General features: G+C 42.0%; 1 protein-coding gene across 2 annotated transcripts in view; it reads right to left on the bottom strand.

The window, feature by feature from the left end:
- The window catches only part of mctp2a (multiple C2 domains, transmembrane 2a), a 41,263-nt gene extending 24,235 nt beyond the window's left edge, over positions 1–17,028 (bottom strand). The window contains exons 1-18 of one of the 2 annotated variants that reach the window (XM_021598163.3): positions 16,682–17,028; positions 15,230–15,412; positions 14,692–15,010; positions 14,332–14,556; positions 13,373–13,432; positions 13,173–13,269; positions 6,124–6,266; positions 5,826–5,902; positions 5,593–5,704; positions 5,463–5,495; positions 2,576–2,770; positions 1,632–1,762; positions 1,341–1,527; positions 1,067–1,160; positions 860–962; positions 658–760; positions 411–512; positions 243–317 (exon numbers count right to left, since the gene is read on the bottom strand). In XM_021598163.3, coding sequence (XP_021453838.2) covers positions 243–317; positions 411–512; positions 658–760; positions 860–962; positions 1,067–1,160; positions 1,341–1,527; positions 1,632–1,762; positions 2,576–2,770; positions 5,463–5,495; positions 5,593–5,704; positions 5,826–5,902; positions 6,124–6,266; positions 13,173–13,269; positions 13,373–13,432; positions 14,332–14,556; positions 14,692–15,010; positions 15,230–15,384 — 2,211 coding nt within the window. In that variant the 5' untranslated portion in view covers positions 15,385–15,412; positions 16,682–17,028. Of the gene's footprint in view, positions 1–242; positions 318–410; positions 513–657; positions 761–859; positions 963–1,066; positions 1,161–1,340; positions 1,528–1,631; positions 1,763–2,575; positions 2,771–5,462; positions 5,496–5,592; positions 5,705–5,825; positions 5,903–6,123; positions 6,267–13,172; positions 13,270–13,372; positions 13,433–14,331; positions 14,557–14,691; positions 15,413–16,681 lie in introns of both variants that reach the window. The other variant, XM_090225147.1, reaches the window with a different exon arrangement.
- Positions 17,029–20,912: the final 3,884 nt, after the last annotated feature.

Raw genomic sequence — 20,912 nt, 5'->3', positions numbered from 1 at the left:
AGCTTTATGTGTATGATTCAAAATCAGGTTTATTCAAGGCCTTATTTGCTGCTGTGTGGCTTTTCTGGTTTGTTGTCTTGAGCCAAATAGTTAGACTATGACCAATCAAAGCTAATATGCTGCTTGCCTATGGAAGCTTTGTTCCAGTACTCCTTTATCCAACAAACGGTATCTACCATGCTCTATGTGTATAAATCGTTATTTTAGACTCTATACGCCTAACATTCATTGCGAAGGCAAACCTTTTTGGAGAATTTTCTGTTGTCCTCCATGAATTTCTCCTCTTTTGGTTTGAAGGTTTTGATGCCGGCTCTAACCTGAGAAAGATGTTACAAATTGTCAAAGACAAAGTGATTGTGTCAATTGTCAAAGAGCATGAGCTTGGCTAGAATCAGCCAGTGAGTTCTTACTGGGTTATAGTGGACCTCCATCACCAGTGAGATGGTCCCTTTGGCTGGACCCCTTAAGTTCTCATTCTTCAACCCTCGGGTGACCTGCTGTCCATTCTGAACCTGTAGCATTAGAAAAAGCATGTCAATCAATTGTACCACATTAGTATTTACTGAAGATGCTCCTACCTCTCTGACCCATGACATGTTTTACAACTTGTCAATGTCAATGAATAAACTATTATGAATCAAAGGATCCCCAACTTACAGAGAGTAGTGGAATGGCCACTCTGCCCAAAAAGTCTGGGGCTTTGTCTCCGTCTTCATCAAAGACCTTCAGCTCCAACACATCATGGATGTCCTTTACTGGGCTGTCAACAGATAACGAGTTAGTCCAGATCTGAAGGAATACATTAATTTGCATTAATGTTTTCAATGTACACTTTAAGACCAAGGAAAAACACATGTACAATGTAAAGACTTTGTTCCACTCAGGGCTGAGTGTTTTGTAGATGGTGTGAGTCTGTAGCCTGCTGTTCCCCAGCTCCAGTACACAGAATGGATCACTTTTCCCTGCAAAGAAAGAACAAAGCTGTGTTACATTGTGTGGAGATGGACTCAGCCATAGAAAGTAACCAGTTCAAAGGGGAATGGTTAAAAGTGGAGTGACATATCACCATTGAGATCAGTTGATGTGAGATCTGTTGCATTGAAAACCTTGACTTGAAGGAAGCCAACCTCCCTCACACCTTTGTGAGAGTTCTTCAAACTCTGCAAAGGTAAAATGATACCATGTCTTAGTTAAATGTATAAACGCAAGTTAGTATTCTGCAAGTTAGTATAGATCGCTTTTGAAATGTATTTCCTTGTCTGCTTGTACTTACTAATTCAAGCATGTAAAATGTCAAAAGTAACATGAATAAGTAGTAATATTTTCCTAAAGATACTAACATATTTCTCCAGTATTTGGTCCCTCTCGTCTGGCTGTTCCAGGGGAGGTTTGTTAATGTCTGATATGGAGACCTCACTGCAGGGGTTGAAGGTGGCCAGTAATATCAGCCTGCCTTTGCCTGGGTCCAGGGCTTGTGTGTAGAGCTGCTGTGTGTTTACTGGCAGCTTGGACAGGTCCACCTCAAACCTGCACACAAGACGGTATCAGCCTTCAATATCACGGCTGAACCATGTCCATTTAAAAAAAACAGTCACGATAACAAACAATCAGACAATCAAGGCCATACTAACATTCCCCAGGATTCCTCACTCTTCCTGCCTCTCTTAACAAACACCTCCACATTCAGTGGCTCCAGCCAGTTCTCATACTTGTTGAAGTCAAACTTCTCCCTCCACCGAGGGTTGGCCTGAATGCGCAGGTTCTGAGGGAGAGAGCGATAGAGCATAGTGCTGATACAGTACTGTAGTGTGGGTGGGCACTGGAACACACACGGCCTGATGTAAAGCGGTGTCAGGTTTAATGCAGTGTCACAGTGAGCAGAGATTACATGACAGGTGGATTTCGTTTTCATTCAGTGCGACCAGGACGGGGCGGGGGAGAGGAGAGGAAAGGAGAGAAGGGGTTATTGTGTGAGCGCTCCTCAGCCTCTTCTCTAGGATTGTAACTACTGACAGCATCCAGTTAGAATTAGCTTTGTTCAACAAACAAACAAGCCAAAACAAAACCAGAGAGGTTTACAGAGAAATGACATGAGAACACAAGACTGGCACGCTGCAGAATCATCAGGAGGGAGGCCAATAAGTAGAGGTAGACGAGCAGGGCCTGCTGGGTATGCAAATCAAGTGAAGCATAGTGAAGCCCTCCACCTGAAGGGGAGCATGGTGCAGAGAGATGCCCAGTCTAATGAGCTGCTCTGCCATGCTCCAGTGAGCCAAGGTGGAGGTAAAACACTGACACACACCTGCTGAGAGAAAGGGAGGGACAGAGAAAGGGAGGGACAGAGAAAGGGAGGGACAGAGAAATGGAGGGACAGACAAAGGGAGGAACAGAGAAAGGGAGGGACAGAGAAAGGGAGGGAGAGAGAAAGAAAGTGAGGGAGGGAGAGAAGGAGAGAAAGGGGAGTGGGAAGAAATTAGTAGCAGAAAGGAGGGTGGAGAGCATGTGCAAATGGGAAGGGAAGAGACAAAAGGAAGGGAGGAGGCAAAAGGACTAATAGATCGAGAAATAAGCTCACCTTGCTCTTGTACTTCTGCTCTCCCAGTCTGTAACGCACATAGACGTCCCCCTGGCCGTATTCAGGCATGTCCTGTCCCTCTAACAGGGTAATACTAAACACGCCACTCCACAGCTGGCTCATATTGGTGGCCTCAGCTGAACCCTGGGTCTGGTCCTTATCCTGGGGCTGGTCCCCCTTCTGGTTCTGGCCTCCCTGGGAGACACAAACATGGACACACAGCTGCATTAGGACACCCTCCATGACAAAACCCTCTGAGTGGCTACCCCACTATTCACCGGTGCCTCAAGTCTGGCACCTCATCTGCATGGACTGCATGGGCTACAGCCTCTTTCTGTTTGAGCACATTAGCCTTTCTCCAGTGAATGTAGCAGAGCCACGTCAGTGGGGAGAGGAGAGGTTCCTGGAGAGAGGGGGGTGTCAGTGAGCAGAGCCGCCAGATGTCCCTGGCTGTGACAGTCCCACTCATCACAGACCTAGAGACAGAGTGTGGGGAGGCAGGACACTTGGCATACTGCACAGGAGACAGCCGGCCGCAGTGAGTAATGATGCAAACCAACCACACAGCCCTCTCATCAGCAAATTATGCATGGATGTACATAAAGCCTGGCAATGACATATACAGCATTGTACACATTGGTCTATTCTTCACTAAATCTCAATTATCCAATCAAATCTCTAAAATCAGCAAGAAGGGTATGAGAGGAACAAGATGTCCAGGATATCAGAACACAGAGACATCAAGGACAGCCTTTCCCAAATCTAACCGTCCTTCCGGGCCACAGGGGAAGACGGGGAGGATCTATTTAACATCAAAAGGAGATCGTCTACTGGCCTATCAGGAGATTAAACTGTGGCAGATGTTGCGACTGAATAGGCGTGAGAATAAACCCACAATCACCATAATGAGAGAAGCGTCAGTCTAAAAAACAAAACAATTTAACTGCCTCCAATTTCAGCCTAAATCACAATGCTTAAAAAGAGATAGATCTGAGGCTCTACAGAGTGGGAGAAACATGCCTTGATACGCATCTATGTGTTCAAAGTTCCCTTGAGCCTGTGCAGTGATAGGCCATCTCTTTCAAAACAAACAGCAGAGAGAGAGGGGATGTGTGTGGCTGACCGTAATTAAACAACAGGACTGTAAATTCGCTCCGACCTCTTTGATACTCTGTCTCCCTCTGCTGCCCTGGCCGGCACGGCTTCAAAAGGCCCAGCCCAGCCCCAGCTATGGCCCCCCTGCCACCCCGTCCCTCCCCTCCTCTCCGGGGTCACTGCCCACACCGTCACCCAGGGGCCAGGCCGCTGGGGATCAAAGCCTGTACGTCTCAGGGACCTGTATTAACATGGAATACCACGGCACAGTGCTGCTCGGCCCTATAAATATCCCCCATCTCCTCTTTAAAGAGGAGGAACACAGCGGAGTGGAGGAGCGACATGAAGCAGGGCCCGCCAAGTGTTTATCTTGGACACATTTCTATCTCAGCGGCCAACAAAACAATTCCACTTAACTGTAAGTGGCCCCTAAAGAGAGTCTATTCCTGGTCCTTAAAGGGGTCTGCGATTGCTTCCATATGCTAGGACAGCATGGGGACGAGCAGGATGGGCTCAGACCTACATCCATTTGGCTGGTAACTCGGCTCTGTCCATCCACAGCTGTGATATTACATCCTAACATCTGGGTTATTGCCCACTATGCCTGGGAATTATCAGCATCACGAATCTTCGGCATCTCATACTGGCAACGTGCCTCAAACAGCAGAGCCCCCGCTCTCCCACACAGCCCCCTCCAGACAGAAACACTATCACACAACGCACAGGGACAGAGTTTTACTGTGGCATTTTCTATTTACTGTCTCTGTGGTAGTTGTACTGAACAGGAGTGGGGAGTAGCACTGGGAGATGAAGAATGATTAAGAGCTTAGTGCTCAGTCCCAGACACCAGGATAGGTGTCAAATGGAACAGGATTTTATATTTATATTTATAAAAAATATTAATTCAATCGTGTCACAAAATTAACATAGTCATACTGCTACAGACAAATCTTGGCACTGCCGTCTGCCTCTGCAGAAGTCTACATTTGTACCATAATTTGAGCAGAGGAACATCGGGAGAGTCGGATCACACATTTCTGTCTCTTTGTCTGTTCTTTTGTCCATCTGCAGAGCATACAATGTGCATATGAAATGTGTTTTATTTCTTATTTATTTAACATCAAATGGAGATCGTCTACTGGCCTATCAGGAGATTAAACTGTGGCAGATGTAGCGAGTGAATAGGTGTGAGAATAAACCCACAATCACCATAATGAGAGAAGCGTCAGTCTAAAAAACAAAACACCTTAACTGCCTCCAATTTCAGCCTAAATCGCAATGCTTCAAAAGAGATAGATCTGTATATTAAACCCCAAAGAGGCTCTACTCCTAAGTGAGCTTATTTAACATGTAAATATGAAGTTAAAATGTTTAGATCATTCTAATGTATGGTTTGGTCTGACATTGTAAACACAATACAATTCCAAAAACAAAACTTGTCGTTGGCAATGTGACAAGGAAGTTAACCCCATTAACTAAGAAATACATTATTTCACACAATTAAGATTGAAAACGCATGCACAAAAACAAAAATCCTCGGACTTGACTTCATTCTTTGTGATGATCATCGTTTATAATGCAGTGATATACTGCCCCCTGCTGCTGGAAATTAGGCATAATATCAGCCATATTTGTATTTCTCATCTGACGAGTAATGAGTATACTGTTAGTATAACTTGTAATGGGAATATCTATTCTAGCAATAGACACATTGCCAGATATTGACATAGAACACTTTTTAGAATTACATGTACACAACAAAAATACGCAAGTAGAAAATTCAATGTCCTACCCTAAATCTTCTTCTATTTTTCTGGTGCCGTTTCTGTAATGGAGATAAACATTTACGGACAAACGTGAAAATATTGAGATTGAAAATCTGAGATGCAACATTATTTAGGCTCCAGTCAAATGAGGCTTACTGGACTTTTGATCGTAGCATCTCTGAAAGTCAGGCATGTGTCAATGACGATGACGCCCATGTCATCCTCCAGACTGCTGGGGTCCTCCAGAATTAGCACCATCTCACTGGTCCTGGACAAAGAGAGAGATACAGACACATACAATCATTTACCAGATTGAGTCTACACAAGACGTTCTGCAGTTTACTAGATGATATACAGGCTGAGTGATTAGTAGTGTGTGTATTACTCACTTGTCTAATTCAAGGTTTTTGATCACAATTGTGCTGGAACCCATGAATTCATCAGAGGTACGGTCCTTATCATAGACCTACAGCAATTAGAAACACCATACTCGGAATGAAATATGTTTTTTGTATGTCAATCAGGCTTTGGCACAATTAACTCTTATTGTATGCCAGTTGTGTATCCTATACAGGCCATAGCTATGACACTTTTAAGATGCTATGACACTTATAAGTACATTGTCGTTCATGTGCAGGTGTTACTTAGACAACGAAAGTCAAAACAACAGATTAATGGGATACTCACCCTCACGTCGACAACCTGCTCCCAATCCTGCAGGGGGAAAGAGAAGGACTCACTCCATTTTGGATTCAGGTTCTTATACACAACTTTGCTTTTGTAAAACGTCTTTCCTTCCAGTTTGAACTTGACATAAGGATCACTTGTACCTAGAGAAAATGAAGGAAAATGGAATGTTCAGATAATAGCAGATAAAAACCATTATAAGATCACAACATTATCAACAAAATCAATCATGACACAAAATCATACTTGCTAAGGGGTGAGTATCATAATTTACAAAAATGGTATAAAAAAAGATATCACACACATACATATATATATATATATATATATATATATATATATATATATGACAATATATATCCACACCCTTCCCCCAGCTAGATAAATCAAAGAGCTGTTGTGTGAGAAACTGAGATATGCAGGGAGGAGGTGCAGCCCACATTTATTTCAGAAAACAGAGGGATGTAGCTGTTTAATTGTGAAAGAGTAGAAACTCTCGCCAGCATGAGAGAACCAGTAAATAAAGTCCAGCAACCAGGAGCAACCGGTGTTAATCTCCCAAGCCTGTTAAGAAAGTCTGCCTGGTGGTGGGGTGGGGGGACGGGGTGTCTTTGTTTCAGCCATTGCATGCAGATTGGCTGAAAAATGAAAGCCAGTCCCATACCTTCATTTGTATGGAGGAATAAAGGGGTGCTTGAGAGAGCCTGCAGGGAGGCTTGAATCACATGACAAAGCCCTGCGGGGATGGGCTGTCAGGCCTGTCAGCTCCCCACTCCAAATGAACATCTCCCAAAGGCAGGCAGGACCCACAGCAGCTCCACCCTGCCAGTCTGTGACAGGGAAACCTCCAGGCAACTTGACAGGAGGAGAATGTGGCAGCCAGTGAGAAGAAAAGCTCTGGCATGACTGAGAACGGTGACGATGGAAATTAACGGTGAAAAGGGAGAACAAAAAAATAGAAGTGGGGGCTGGTGGCAAGGGTCCTTTTAGAATATGTAATGACAATGGATGGTGTTGGTGGGTCTCTGGCACCATGTTGATTGTTGGGAAAATGGTGGAGAGGCAGCGGGCGTGTGGGGATTGCATCATCATCATGGTGACATCCTGTCAGGAAAAGTAAGGTCTCAACTAGCAGGGAGCTGTGGCTCGAGACAACAAGGCCAGGGAAGCCATGGCCACAGTTACACAGGAAACCTCAGCATAAGCGGAGGGCTACATAATTATATCCTCCTGATTCCTGCTTACAAGCAAAAACTAAAGCAGCAAGGAACAGTGACTCGCTTAATACAAAAGTGGTCAGATAATGCAGACGCTAAGCAGATGCTAAGCTGGACTGTTTTGCTAGCAGAGACTGGAATATGTTCCGGGACTCATCCGATGGCATTCAGGAGTATGCCACATCAGTTACTGGCTTCATCAATAAGTGCATCGATGACGTTATCCCCACAGTAACCGTATGTACATACCTCAACCAGAAGCCATAGATTACAGGCAACATCTGCACTGAGCTAAAGGGTAGAGCTGCCGCTTTCAAGGAATGGGACTCTAACCTGGACACTTATAAGAAATCCCGCTATGCCCTCAAACGAACCATCACAGGCAAAGCCTAAATACAGGACTAAGATTGAATCCTACTACACCGGCTCCGATGTTTGCGAGGCCCAGCCGCGAGCTGTCCAGTGACAAGCCTACCAGACAAGCTAAATTACTTCAATGCGTGCTTCGAGGCAAGCAACACTGAAGCATGCATGAGAACCCCAGCTGTTCCAGATGACTGTGTGACCATGCTAGCTGTAGTCAATGTGAGCAAGACCTTTAAACAGGTTAACATTCACAAGACTGAAGGGCCAGACGGATTACCAGGACGTGTACTCCAAGCATGCCCTGACCCACTGGCAAGAAAATGACATTTTCAACCTGTCCCTTGCCGAGTCTGTAATACCTAAATGTTTCAAGCAGCCCACCATAGTCTCTGTGCCCAAGAACCTGCCTAAATGACTACCGACCCATAGCACTCACATCTGTAGCCATGAAGTGCTTTGAGAGGCTGGCATTGGCTCACATCAACACCATCATCCCACTCCAATTTGCTTACCGCCCCAACAGATCCACAGAAGAAGGAGAATTATGGAGTGCTGCATCAGATGACCTAGCCTCCACAATCACCCGACCTCAACCCAATTGAGATGGTTTGGAATGAGTTGGACCGCAGAGTGAAGGAAAAGCAGCCAACAAGTGCTCAGCATATGTGGGAACTCTTTCAATACCGTTGGAAAAGCATTCCTCACGAAGCTGGTTTGAGAGAATGCCAAGAGTGTACAAAGCTGTCATCAAGGCAAAGGGTGGCTACTTTGAAGAATCCAAAATACAAAATATATTTAGATTTGTTTAACACTTTTCTGGTTACTACAGGATTCCATGTGTGCAATTTCATATTGTGATGTCTTCACTATTATTCTACAATGTAGAAAATAATAAAACATTAAGAAAAATCATTGACTGAGTAGGTGTGTCCAAAATGTTGACTGGTACTGTACATATTACCTCAATTACCTCGACGAAACTGTACCCCTGCACATTGACTCCGTACCGGTACCTCCTGTATATAGCCTCGTTATTGTTATTGTTGCCCTTTTATTTTTTACTTTAATTTATTTAGTAAATATTTTTCTAAACTTTTATTATTCTTAAAACTGCATTGTTGATTAAGGGCTTGTAAGTAAGCATTTCATGGTAAGATCTACTACTCCTGTTGTATCAAGGCAGCAGGTAGCCTAGTGGTTAGAGTGTTAGACTAGCAACCAAAAGGTTGCAAGATCAAATCCCTGAGCTGACAAGGTAAAAATCTATCATTCTGCCCCTGAACAAGGCAGTTAACCCGCTGTCACTGAAAATAAGAAATTGTTCTTAACTGACTTGTCCAGTTAAAATAAAATGTATGCATTTGACAAATACCATTTGAAATGGAGAAAATAAAAAGCCTACATATGGCAGCGATGGTCGATGAGGCGAAACTTAAGATTGGAGATCTAAGAAGGTTTTATTGAAATGCAGCCAAAAACATCCAACTGTTTATAAAATCAAACAAACAAAATGTTGCAGTGATGTTAGTTTTCAATAGCAGAGGAGAAATGAATGAAGGCCACGCGTTACTTTCAAACAGCAATTCAGTCTATTGACACTTGAGGTTGCTGCTTCCCCAGACAAAATCCCTTTGCATCCCTACAAGGACTGAGGAAACGTAAAAAAAAATGGAGGTATCCATTTGAGTTATATTTTGGAGGTGAGATTAGAGAATTCATATTCAGAAAATGTTATGTCTAACAATCAATCATTTTTTGGATCCAGACCCCAAACAATCAGTTAGTATTCGACAGTCGATGAGTATAATTCAGGGATGGGCAACTTTGATGGGGCCGACCCTAGCCTTTTGGGGGCCCTAAAGTGTGTATGTGTGTAGGGCCCTTAAGCGAGATTTGGTTGGGGGGCTCCCCCACCTTAAAGGCAAAACATTTTACTGGCCCCTGTCTTGGCGGCAGAGAGACAAGTTTATGTTTTAAAGTTAATTACCTGCAATTTTACAAATGTTTGCCATGGGGCAGAGAGAATTGAGCAATTGTATAACACATTTCATGCAATTCCACAAATTTTGCCATGGGACAGATATTTATTTATCCAGTTAATGTCCTGCAATTCAATCCAATTTGCCATGGGGTGCAGAGAAATGTTTGCAGTTGTAAAGTAAATTTCCTGCAATTATACACATTTTGCCATGACTTATGCCACGTTAATGTGATATTTGAGTGAGAGTGACTAACAAAATCAATGTGGGCCCCCTGGAGGTCAGGGCCCCTGGGCACGTGCCCTGCATGAACGGTCGATATTCAGCCATGATTACTACAAGTTTAGATTGCTGACTAGACTAATTTACCAGTCTAAAAATTGTTAGCTGACATGGCTAATTGAGTGACTGTCAGTGACTGATAAAACACGAGAAACTGCTGATGCACAACCAAGTTTCTAAATTGCACCTTGTGTATTCTACTATTCTAACTCTCAAAAGTACATTGAGACCCTGACTGAGTTCCATAAACAGTTGCCCATCCCTGATCTAATCTGTGTAGAATATGACAGAATATAATGACATTCCAACAAGTCAACATCTACTGTCCTATACAGACTGAACTCATAAGTATGACAAAGTAAACAAACATTTCACACCATAATGATGTGAGATCAGGGATTTCCTTTCAGGGGTTCAGAACACACAAAAAGGTGAGAACTTCTTAGGATGTATTTTAGGACATCTCCAGCAGGTGGCAGTTTGTCATTTATGGCAGGAAAATAGTTTGCCAGCAGCTGCAAAACATTGCATGCACTCTCTAACTGACTTAACAATTTAGCCTCTAAAATTTGCATTGGTTATTAAAACCACACCACATAATTTGTTTCTCCACACACGTTTGCCTACATAGAAACCGCCACAGTGCTTCGCAATCTATTCAGCCCACCACTAGGAATACTGTGGTGGAGCTTGGCTGGCAAAATAAACTTCTGCATTATATGAAGATAATCCATATTTTCCAGTGACAGAAACCTATCTAAGATACCAGGCCCATGTAACCTCTAATGTAGCTGCTAATATGGAGTGGAGCAGGATGTGCTTCCATAAGGAAAGGCTCCCAGGTGTGTTTTGGAGACAGAGACCAAATCTAGTCTGACTGCATGCCTTTCTGGTGTCTCCCTGCTCTTCACCGACAACATTTAACAGGGACCTTCACTTGTAAACAGTAGCATTGATCAAAAGCATTGTCATTAGGCCTACACATACTGTAGACCACACCATTACCCCCTGTTTGACTTCTGTGTGTATGAGACACACCCTGAAAGTCAGGGCGGGATTAATGTTGAGTGAAAGTGGAACACAGTTTCTATTGGAAATTACCATAGTAAAGCAAACAATTTGAGGGACAGTTTCACCAAATATACACTACTGTTCAAAAGTTTGGGGTAACTTAGTTTTTTTTTTTAAAGAAAGGCAACATTTTTGTCCATTAAAATAACATCACATTGATCAGAAATAAAGTGTAGACATTGTTAATGTTGTAAATGAATATTGTAGCTGGAAACAACTGATTTCTAATGGAATTGCTTTTCTATCAAAAACAAGGACATTTCTAAGTGACTTTTGAACGGTAGTGTATAATCTCAATTGCTCTGCTTCAGTTTGTCTAAAACAGTGAAAAAAATACTGTTTAGGGCAGCTATTGTGATATGAACATATGTCTTTACGCAGGTGAAAATAACGATGAACAAGAACAGCATGCTGTAATCACTGTCAAAAATACATTCGACACAGGTAGGTGCCCTTTGTACAGTACTTGCTTCCACAATAGTTTTTAAGATCAGCAAAGTAAATATGATTAACTGCTTTTTCATCATCTGACTCGGCATAATATACTCCTCCTCAAATTGTAAGTATGTACAGTGGAAGTCGAAGTTTACATACACTTATGTTGGAGTCATTAAAACTTGTTTACAGACAGATTATTTCACTTATAATTCACTGTATCACAATTCCAGTCGATCAGAAGTTTACATACACTAAGTTGACTGTGCCTTTAAACAGCTTGGAAAATTCCAGAAAATTATGTCATGGCTTTAGAAGCTTCTGATAGGCTACTTGACATCATTTGAGCCAATTGGAGGTGTAGCTGTGGATGTATTTCAAGGCCTACCTTCAAACTCAGTGCCTCTGCTTGACATCATGGGAAAATCAAAAGAAATCAGCCAACACCTCAGAAAAAAATTCATAATTGGGAGCAATTTCCAAATGCCTGAAGGTGCCACGTTCATGTGTACAAATAATAGTACACAAGTATAAACACCATGGAACCACGCAGCCATCATACAGCTTGGGAAGGAGACGCGTTCTGTCTCCTAGAGATTAACGTACTTTGGTGCAAAAAGTGCAAATCAATCCCAGAACAACAGCAAAGGACCTTGTGAAGATGCTGGAGGAACAGGTACAAAAGTATCTATATCCACAGTAAAACGAGTCTTATATCGACATAACCTGAAAGGCCGCTCAGCAAGGAAGAAGCCACTGTTGCAAAACCGCCATAAAAAAGCCAGACTACAGTTTGCAACTGCACATGGGAACAAAGATCGTACTTTTTGGAGAAATGTCCTCTGGTCTGATGAAACAATGGCCATAAAGACCATCACTATGTTTGGAGGAAAAGGGAGAGGCTTGCAAGCCGAAGAACACCATCCCAACTGTGAAGCACGGGGGTGGCAGCATCATGTTGTGGGGGTGCTTTACTGCAGAAGGGACTGGTGCACTTCACAAAATAGATGGCATCATGAGGCAGAAAAATTGTGTGACTATATTGAAGCAACATCTCAAGACATCCGTCAGGAAGTTAGAGCTTGGTCGCAAATGGGTCTTCCAAATGGACAATGACCCCAAGCATACTTCCAAAGTTGTGGCAAAATGGCTTAAGGACAATAAAGTCACGTTATTGGAGTGGCCAACACAAAGCCCTGACCTCAATCCTGTAGAACATTTGTGAGCAGAACTGAAAAAGCGTGTGCGAGCAAGGAGGCCTACAAACCTGACTCAGTTACAGCAACGCTGTCAGGAGGCATTGGCTAAAATTCACCCAACTTATTGTGGGAAGCTTGTGGAAGGCTACCCGAAACGTTTGACCCAAGTTAAACAATTTAAAGGCTACCAAATACTAGTTGAGTGTATGTAAACTTCTGACCTACTGGGAATGTGATGAAAGAAAGAAATAATTATCTTCTATTATTCTGACATTTCACATTCTTAAAACAAAGTGGTGATCCTAACTGACCTAAGACAGAAAATGTTTACTAGGATTAAATGTCAGGGATTGTGAAAAACTGAGTTTAAATGTATTTGGCTAAGGTGTATGTAAACTTCTGACTTCAACTGTATATATCAATATATCCAGCATGTCTCAGAGATTACATTCATCCATTTGTAGACCTCCAGAAGTTCCAGGTACTTTCCTTCCACTTACCGTTACGGTCTCTGATGACCAGGTTCCTGCCCTCCTTCAGGTTGACAGTGAGGAGGTACTTCTGAATAGGACCAGGTTGGCTCTCTGCTGCCATAGCCTGTCAATGAAAGGAATCACATTAATATGATGTTCTATAGTCTACAGCCTTAGTGTTGTCCATTATCATTAACAGGGTCTGAATGTCCAAGTCCAGTACTCACATTGTTGCCTGCTTGATCCTGCAAGGGCTGGGCATAGAAGTCATTGTGCTCGTTGGGTAACTACGGGAGAAAGAATGTAAGCATATCAAAAAGACATCTACAAAGTATGGAACAAAGTTACATGTTATAATGTTCGGTTGTCATTTTTGACCAACGTTGAACTTACTATAATTGTGACTGCAACTAGTTAGATCAGCAAGTTTCCGGCCATGCATAGCAAACATCAATTAGACAGATCCACAGATAATAGATTGGAAGTGACTTTAGGTCTACACAAAAGCTTCCAAAAAATGTTTGCTTCTATTTGACATCATATCGGGCTCCCGAGTGGCACAGTGGTCTAAGGCACTGCATCTCAGTGCTAGAGGTGTTACTACAGTCCCTGGTTTGAATCCAGGCTGGATCACATCTGACCGTGATTGGGAGTCCCATAGTGCGGCACACAATTGGCCCAGCGTCGTCCGGGTTTGGCCTGGATTTGGCCTGGGTAGGCCGTCATTGTAAATAAGAATTGGTTCTTGACTGACTTGCCTAGTTAAATAAAGGTTACATTTCTAACAAAGAACCACTGAAGCATTATCTTAAGCACAATCCATGACTTTACGCAATTCTATTGTAACAGATCTAGAGACTGATCATAGAAAACCTTGAGGCAGAGAGCAGGCATAACAGCTCAAGAGTGTGAAAAACCAGTCCACATTATTTGAATGTGAAAAGAGAGCTTGCAAATGTTAATGCTAATGAGACCACAGTGAAAATACACTACGTCAAACATACTGTCTTATGGTCACTAAAGTATCCTGTGTTACTGTGACATACTGTAGATACATTTATTTTATATGAAAATGTGTGTGAAAACTGTATTTTAGTCTGTATTTTGACTTTACACTGTGTGCACTAGGCCTATAACTATATCTGTGGAGGGTATGATAAAGTTCAATATTAGTGTGTCATCTGACCTCAATGTCTTCCTGAAGCTCCCTGCAGAAGATGTCTCTGATGTCTGTGGATACGGGGGGCTCTGGCATATCCAAGTCCTCAGAGTCAGTGGGCCAGAACATGTAGGGTTCTTTCTCTAATGGGGTTCCACACGCAGAACCGTCCATGCTGTCAGCAGGGGTGCCCATCCTGTCCACCCTGTTCACTGGCAGAGACCATCTATCTGGAGGGATGTTCAATCTGTCCTGTGGATTTGGAGGAAAAGATCATTTCACTTCTGCTGGTTGTTTCCCTCCCTCACTGGAAGCAGACAGTCTCTCTGTAACTAGGTTTGTTTGGTCAGAGACAGAATAAGCAAATCTTTCAGCAGATGTACTCACTCGGTCCCTAGCAGCCACTCTGTCTTCAGAGAAGAGCAATCTTTCTGTAGAAACATTAATTCCCTCCACTGATGAAGTCAATCTTGTTGTGCACACATGTATATTTGGAGCATTTGATTTCGGGGTAGGTACGGGTGAGTTCCCTCTGTCAGCTGGTATTTTTACTCTTTCTGCTGAAGTAGAAGAAGCAGAAGAAGTTGATCTCTCTGCAGGTGTGTTCCATTTGTCTGATGGCATGTGGATTCTGCCCATAAAGGTTGCCATGTCCTCCTCTTCTGATTCATCATAGAGAGTTTGTGTCTCCACAGGTGCACTCATTCTAGAAACAGACACATTCATGTTATCTTTGAAAGCCAAATCATACACAGTCTTTCTACCTGAGGGGCCTGCATCAGTTGCAGTCAGCCCGTCCATGAATAGAGGGACTGAGATAAAAGAGGCGTTATCACTTGAACCTGAGGAGCTACCAAATAAGATGGCGTTCGAGGCTGTGGGGAATGCACTTTCTACTGCAGAGGATTCAGCTTCCTGAACAAACCTCAGATCCGGCACTGACATACTGCGTCTATAATGCAGGGGCTTGGGCTTTTTCTCATCCAGCTTCCCCGGGGTTGTCTTCTTCTTTATGTTGTTAAACTGGGTCTTGGTCTTCTCACGCAGGTTCTCCCAGACACTTTTCTTCTTGGGGCCCATGCTGAGAGATGCAGAGCACAGGCTACACCTTTCTCACAGAGACAAGATAAAATGACAGCATTATTGGTTCATCCTTGACAGTATATTGACCCACCCGTTGGTCAATCTAAGTAATATAATAGCAACAATCCCCATCAAAATCCATCAGTTTAAGCTAGATTTTTCTTTTGCATGGACTGTGTCTCAATCCACCGCATCCACATATGTCAGCCTTCCGCATCTGTGGTGGAAGATGGCCGAGCTACAGCGATGTTTGTCAGACCATGAGACATCCGGAAACTCAGTTTTCTCATGAAAACATATGTATTGTCCGAATGGTCTGGGCTACACTGTGAAAATGGCTCTCACGATGGTGTTCTCCGTTTTGCTTTACGACCCCCACAAGTGTCACGGGAGTCGTCTGAAGGTAACCCATACAAATTAATGGAAGTATGGAGATATTTTTGTTGGCATAAACTAAAGGGTTAAATATGTGTAAATATATATATTTCCTGGGCTTTATTATATGTCCTAGATATAGGACAGACACTTCAAAACATTATTCATTGTGATTAATTTTCTAACTATCTTTTTTGACATTTATGAATGTGTTATTGAATGTGTTTCTATGGGCTATAGTTGTAAAGACCAAATGCTAGATTTTGTCAAATAATTTTGAAATATATATTTTTTTAACCTAAAGTGGTCCTAAAATGCAAAATCAAATAGAATCATGTTATGACCATCTTAAGACAATTCCATATGTTAGCTTAGTGTGTATGCACATTTCTGGGTTCTCATCAAAGAAATGTCGTTCATTGCGTATCCTATAGAGATTGTTAAAGGCCCAGTGCAGTCAAAATTCAAAATTCCTACTCTACAACTGTTCATGAAACGAACACTGTAAAAGTGTGAAACAATTTGATCATTGTCTTTTCCTGATAGTTGCTGGTTGAAAATACAATCTACACAGGACCTTCTAATCAGCAGGTTTTGCATGAGTGGACTTTTGGCTTGCCGGGTGACATCACCAGGTGGTAAATAAGTTAATAGACCAATAACAAAGTAAGTTCCAAACCTCTCTGCCAATAACAGCTAGTTTTCAGGTTTCCCCTCCCCACTCAGATCACTCCTAGCAAACTCTGACTTGATAAAGTATTTTATGCTTTTGTTTCTTTTTTACAATTTTAATGAAAAGCTGTACAGGAATGTACTTGATACTCAGAAATAATTTGATATTTATATAAAACCGGCTGCATTGGGCCTTTAACAAATTATCATCATATTACATAATTAAATATGAAAAACATCCACATACCTGTTTAGACAGTACACCGCTGCTTCACGACCTTACAGAAAGGAAATATAAATATGTTCCAAGTATGTTGTTTGAAATTTCCAGAGAGTTAGTGAGTTGACAGTCATCAGACAACAGTATGGTGAAAATGAGGAAGTCACTTGTGAAGGAACTTATAAATACATGCTCTTGCTTCAAGACAGGTTTGACAATTGGTGGAGAGAAACAACAACGCCAAACAGGCCACACCAGTTCCACCCTTTTAATGTTCATGGCCCAACCAGGTGAGTTTCATCACAAGGTAATGCTTCCTGTCCACCAACAGCAGGTTTAAGTGGTGAACAGGCTTCTATGTCTTTACTTACCCCATTCATAGATGCAAACTACCTTTAGCACATATCGATGAAGGTATCTTCTTACCAGGGAATTTTTGTGAAGAGCTCTGACAGTCGGTCTGAGTGTGAACACACATTGCCTGTGGTACCTTTTTGGAAACATAAGGAGTGTATCTTTCATACCAGCGAGGCATTGTTTTCAAAAAAACAAAAGGTTAAATTATTACACACCTTTATAGGGTTAGGGTTAGCGTACAATATTCCCTGCCATTTTGGGTGCTACGTCACTCACCTGTTTCTGCATATGCAGAAATGTGCATATTCTGCGGTCAGAACCTGCCCTAACTTGTTAAAGCAGCAGGGAATTTTACGCTGGTGCCAACATTGCCTTTGTTATTTCCTTACTTACAATAACTTTGTACAAGTTTGTGTTCATGCAACACTAAGTACCTTATCATAATGCATTTTGTGTTATGTCGTTTTTTAACTTTAGCACACCGAGTTGGTATTTTTACTAGCCAATTGATTTGCACGTGGCAGCCTCATGTCCAGCAATTTGTATATGTATAGAGATTTGTAATTTGTTGTAACTGCTTACACATGAGTTCTTATTTACCACAAGGTATTATTTCTATAACCTTTAAGGTATGTGCTTATGTTCCTTCCTCCACTAGTTCTTTAGCTATAATCTGTATGCTAGTGAAGATGGGGAATTGTTAGTTTGTACTGCTAAAAGCATCCGCATTCTTCCGAGCCAAAACAGTTCCGAATAATTTGTTTGTTTTGGACTTCGGTGAGGGTTCTTTCGGTTGTTCGAGCACACAAAATAGCATTAATCTCTGTTGGTGTCCGGTTACTGAGTAGACTAAATTAGCTGCACTAACAAATGTATTTGTTCAAAACTGTTCAACTATGGTCTTTCTCTCTTTGAGTTAACTACTTAAAACATCTTATGCACTGTAGTGCTAGCTAGCTGTAGGTTATACTTTCAGTACTAGATTCATTGTCTGATCCTTTGATTGGATGGACAACATGTCAGTTCATGCTGCAAGAGCTCTGATAGACTGGAGGACGTCCTCCGGAAGTCGTCTCAATTACTGTGTAAGTCTATAGAAGGGAGTGAGAACCATGAGCCTCCTAGGTTTTGTATTGAAGTCTATGTACCCAGAGGACAGAAAATAGCTGTCCTTTGGCCACACCATGGAGCTAACCTAGAGAGCGCTGTTGAGCTACTATAGACCTTCATTGCAAAAGTGTGTTTTTAATCTGTTTTTTTGGTGACGTGAATATATTTAGTATAGTTTCAGACATTTTTTTATTTTTTATGTTTCACTATTTATTTTTCTTCTGAAATTCACTGAGTAGGATGGTCATCTCTTCCTCTTCTGAGGAGCATCCACTAGTGTACAGGAAGTGCATGTTTTGCATTTGTGAAATGATTTTGAAGTGGTATGAAAGTAAAGGGCTTTATGTTTCTAGAACCATATTGCAATTGATAATCGAGTCACATTTAGATGGCTGTTTTGGCTGCCAGACAAGTCTACCTCTGAAAATAACATAAGGTCCTTGAACCTTGTTACAGGCTTTGGCTTTCAATTTCGAGGTTGGTTATATTTGGGTGTGGACGTGCACCATCTTCGTTGGTCAGTATGTGTTGCACCGGGCCCCTCGTTAGTCAGTTGTTAGTTTCACCGGTGCTGGCACAGGTGATATTTAAGAGCTGCAGACCCAATGCTCTAGTTGGCATGAGAGCTGTTGAACGACTGCTGTTTAGCACTCTAAGTTGTGAAACCAAGCCTTTTTATCTTGTCTCACCTGTTTCATTTGCACTCCCTTACCTGTTGTTGGTTTTCTTTTCCTTTAGTTTGTCTGATATCCGGCAAAGCGAGTGGGCATCCAGGGTGTTTAAGATCCTACTCGAGGTTGCTTTGCCAGCACCCAGTCAGGAGGAACCCCCATGGATGACTTTCAGAACACATTTTAAAAACCCACCTGTTTCCTTCTGGTTGTCAGTGGCTCATTTGTTAGTCACCTTTTTCTGTTGAGGAGTGATATTTTGGGTTTCTTATTAGGGAACGTAACAATCTTAAGATGTAATGGTAGGCTCGCCTACACTCCTTAAGAGTAAATTGTTGGGCTAGTCGTTACTATTCTTCACAGGCACAAGGTAAAGGCACAATGACGATCATTCTCCACTTTAAATAAATAGAGATCATTTGTTGAGCAAACAAACAGGCCTACAGTGTGGACACGGAAATCCTCAAGTTATGGAAGTGCTTCAAAACAAAGGAACAGTAGGTCCCAAAAGATGAGTTACTGTACAGTATGTCTAATAGTTTTACATTCTGTAGCCACAGAAATTAAGAGGAAAGTACATACACAGGAATGCTTTGATGTTCATATTTATATTGGGCAAACAATATGATACAGATGGATTCTGAGTCATGAAGTCTGAGTAAAGAATGCAGGCTATGGCTGTGATCTACTACTACTGATCTCCAACACTAACATCCAATCACTGCATCACTTGTCTGTAGATAACATATCCAGGCTCTGTTTCTTTCATTCATCTCCGTTTGTTTACAGTGCAACATGGTAAAGCCTAAGCTCATCAAAAGTGAGCATTTATGTTTGCTGAGAATCACCAATAGCTTTGTCCACACACGGATGTTAATACAACAGGCCTAGCGATGCTCACACACTGATCGTCTCTGCATAACAGCGGTGACTCTGTGACAACCGATGCATTTGAGTCTGGACCAAGCCTTGTTCAATATTTGCCAATGTCTTAGAGCTCAGGCACACATGAAAGAAGCCCCAGCTTGGCAACCAGTTAAAAGTTGAGGACTTGGGGCCCAGAGTGGGCAAGCCCCTGTTGCAGGTGGTCTGTTGCCCTCTATTTCAAAAAGTCCCAAATCATTCCTGGTTACTTTACACATGCACACTGGACCTCTTCCAGTACCATGCACAAGTGGCCCAGAACACTGAACCCCAAAAACATGCACTAGTGGAGCACTAGAGGTATATACGCTGTTTGAGGGCAGAGATTAGTAGACCCATGAAAGATGGCCTGTAACACAGAACTTTCAAGTGCCATTGGTCCATTCAAGGGTCCAAATGCACTCATTAGAGTTGCCTTCTACACTCTTACGTCCGAAGTCTACAACAGCGCAATACATTGAAAGTGCCGAAGATATATTTTTTAGATTGCTTGTACATTTTATTCATACCTTTTTTGGAAGTACATACTGGCCAAACGGTAATAAATTAAGATGGTTGCTCAGCTAAACATCATATTTGGAGAATAACGAATGCATTTTGACATAACACTTGCAGAGCTTTCGAATGGGAGTTGGAATCTGAGCTTCCTGGGCGTTAGAGAGGAGACACGTCATGCACTTTTCAGTTTGTGGCAGCTAGCAACTGGAATGAGCTGCAACAAACACTCAAACTGGACAGTTTTATCTCAATTTCTTGATTCAAAGACTCAATCATGGACACTTACTGACAGTTGTGGCTGCTTTGTTTGATGTATTGTTGTCTCTATCTTCTTGCTGTTGTCTATGCCCAATAATGTGTGTACTATGTTTTGTTCCGCTACCATTTTCTGTTGCTACCATGTTGTTGATTGTTGATATGTTGTGTTGCTACCATGCTGTGTTGTCATGTGTTGCTGCCGTGCTATGTTGTTGTCTTAGGTCTCTCTTTATGTAGTGTTGTCTCGTCGTTATGTTTTGTCCTATATTTATTTATATATTTATTTTATTTTTTATTTTAAGTGTGTAAATTTCACAATTTTCCGGTCCTGCTAAGCATTCAAAATGTAACAATACTTTTGTTTGTCAGGGAAAATGTATGGAGTAAAAAGTACAATATTTTCCATAGGAATGTAGTGAAGTAAAATACTTTAGTACTTT

This window comes from Oncorhynchus mykiss, chromosome 1 (assembly GCF_057628025.1).
Source record: "Oncorhynchus mykiss isolate SJ-2025 chromosome 1, ASM5762802v1, whole genome shotgun sequence".
In the NCBI taxonomy this organism is placed as follows: Eukaryota; Metazoa; Chordata; class Actinopteri; order Salmoniformes; family Salmonidae; genus Oncorhynchus; species Oncorhynchus mykiss.
Note: the sequence above shows the minus strand (reverse complement) of the source record. Positions and strands in the feature narration are given on the sequence as shown.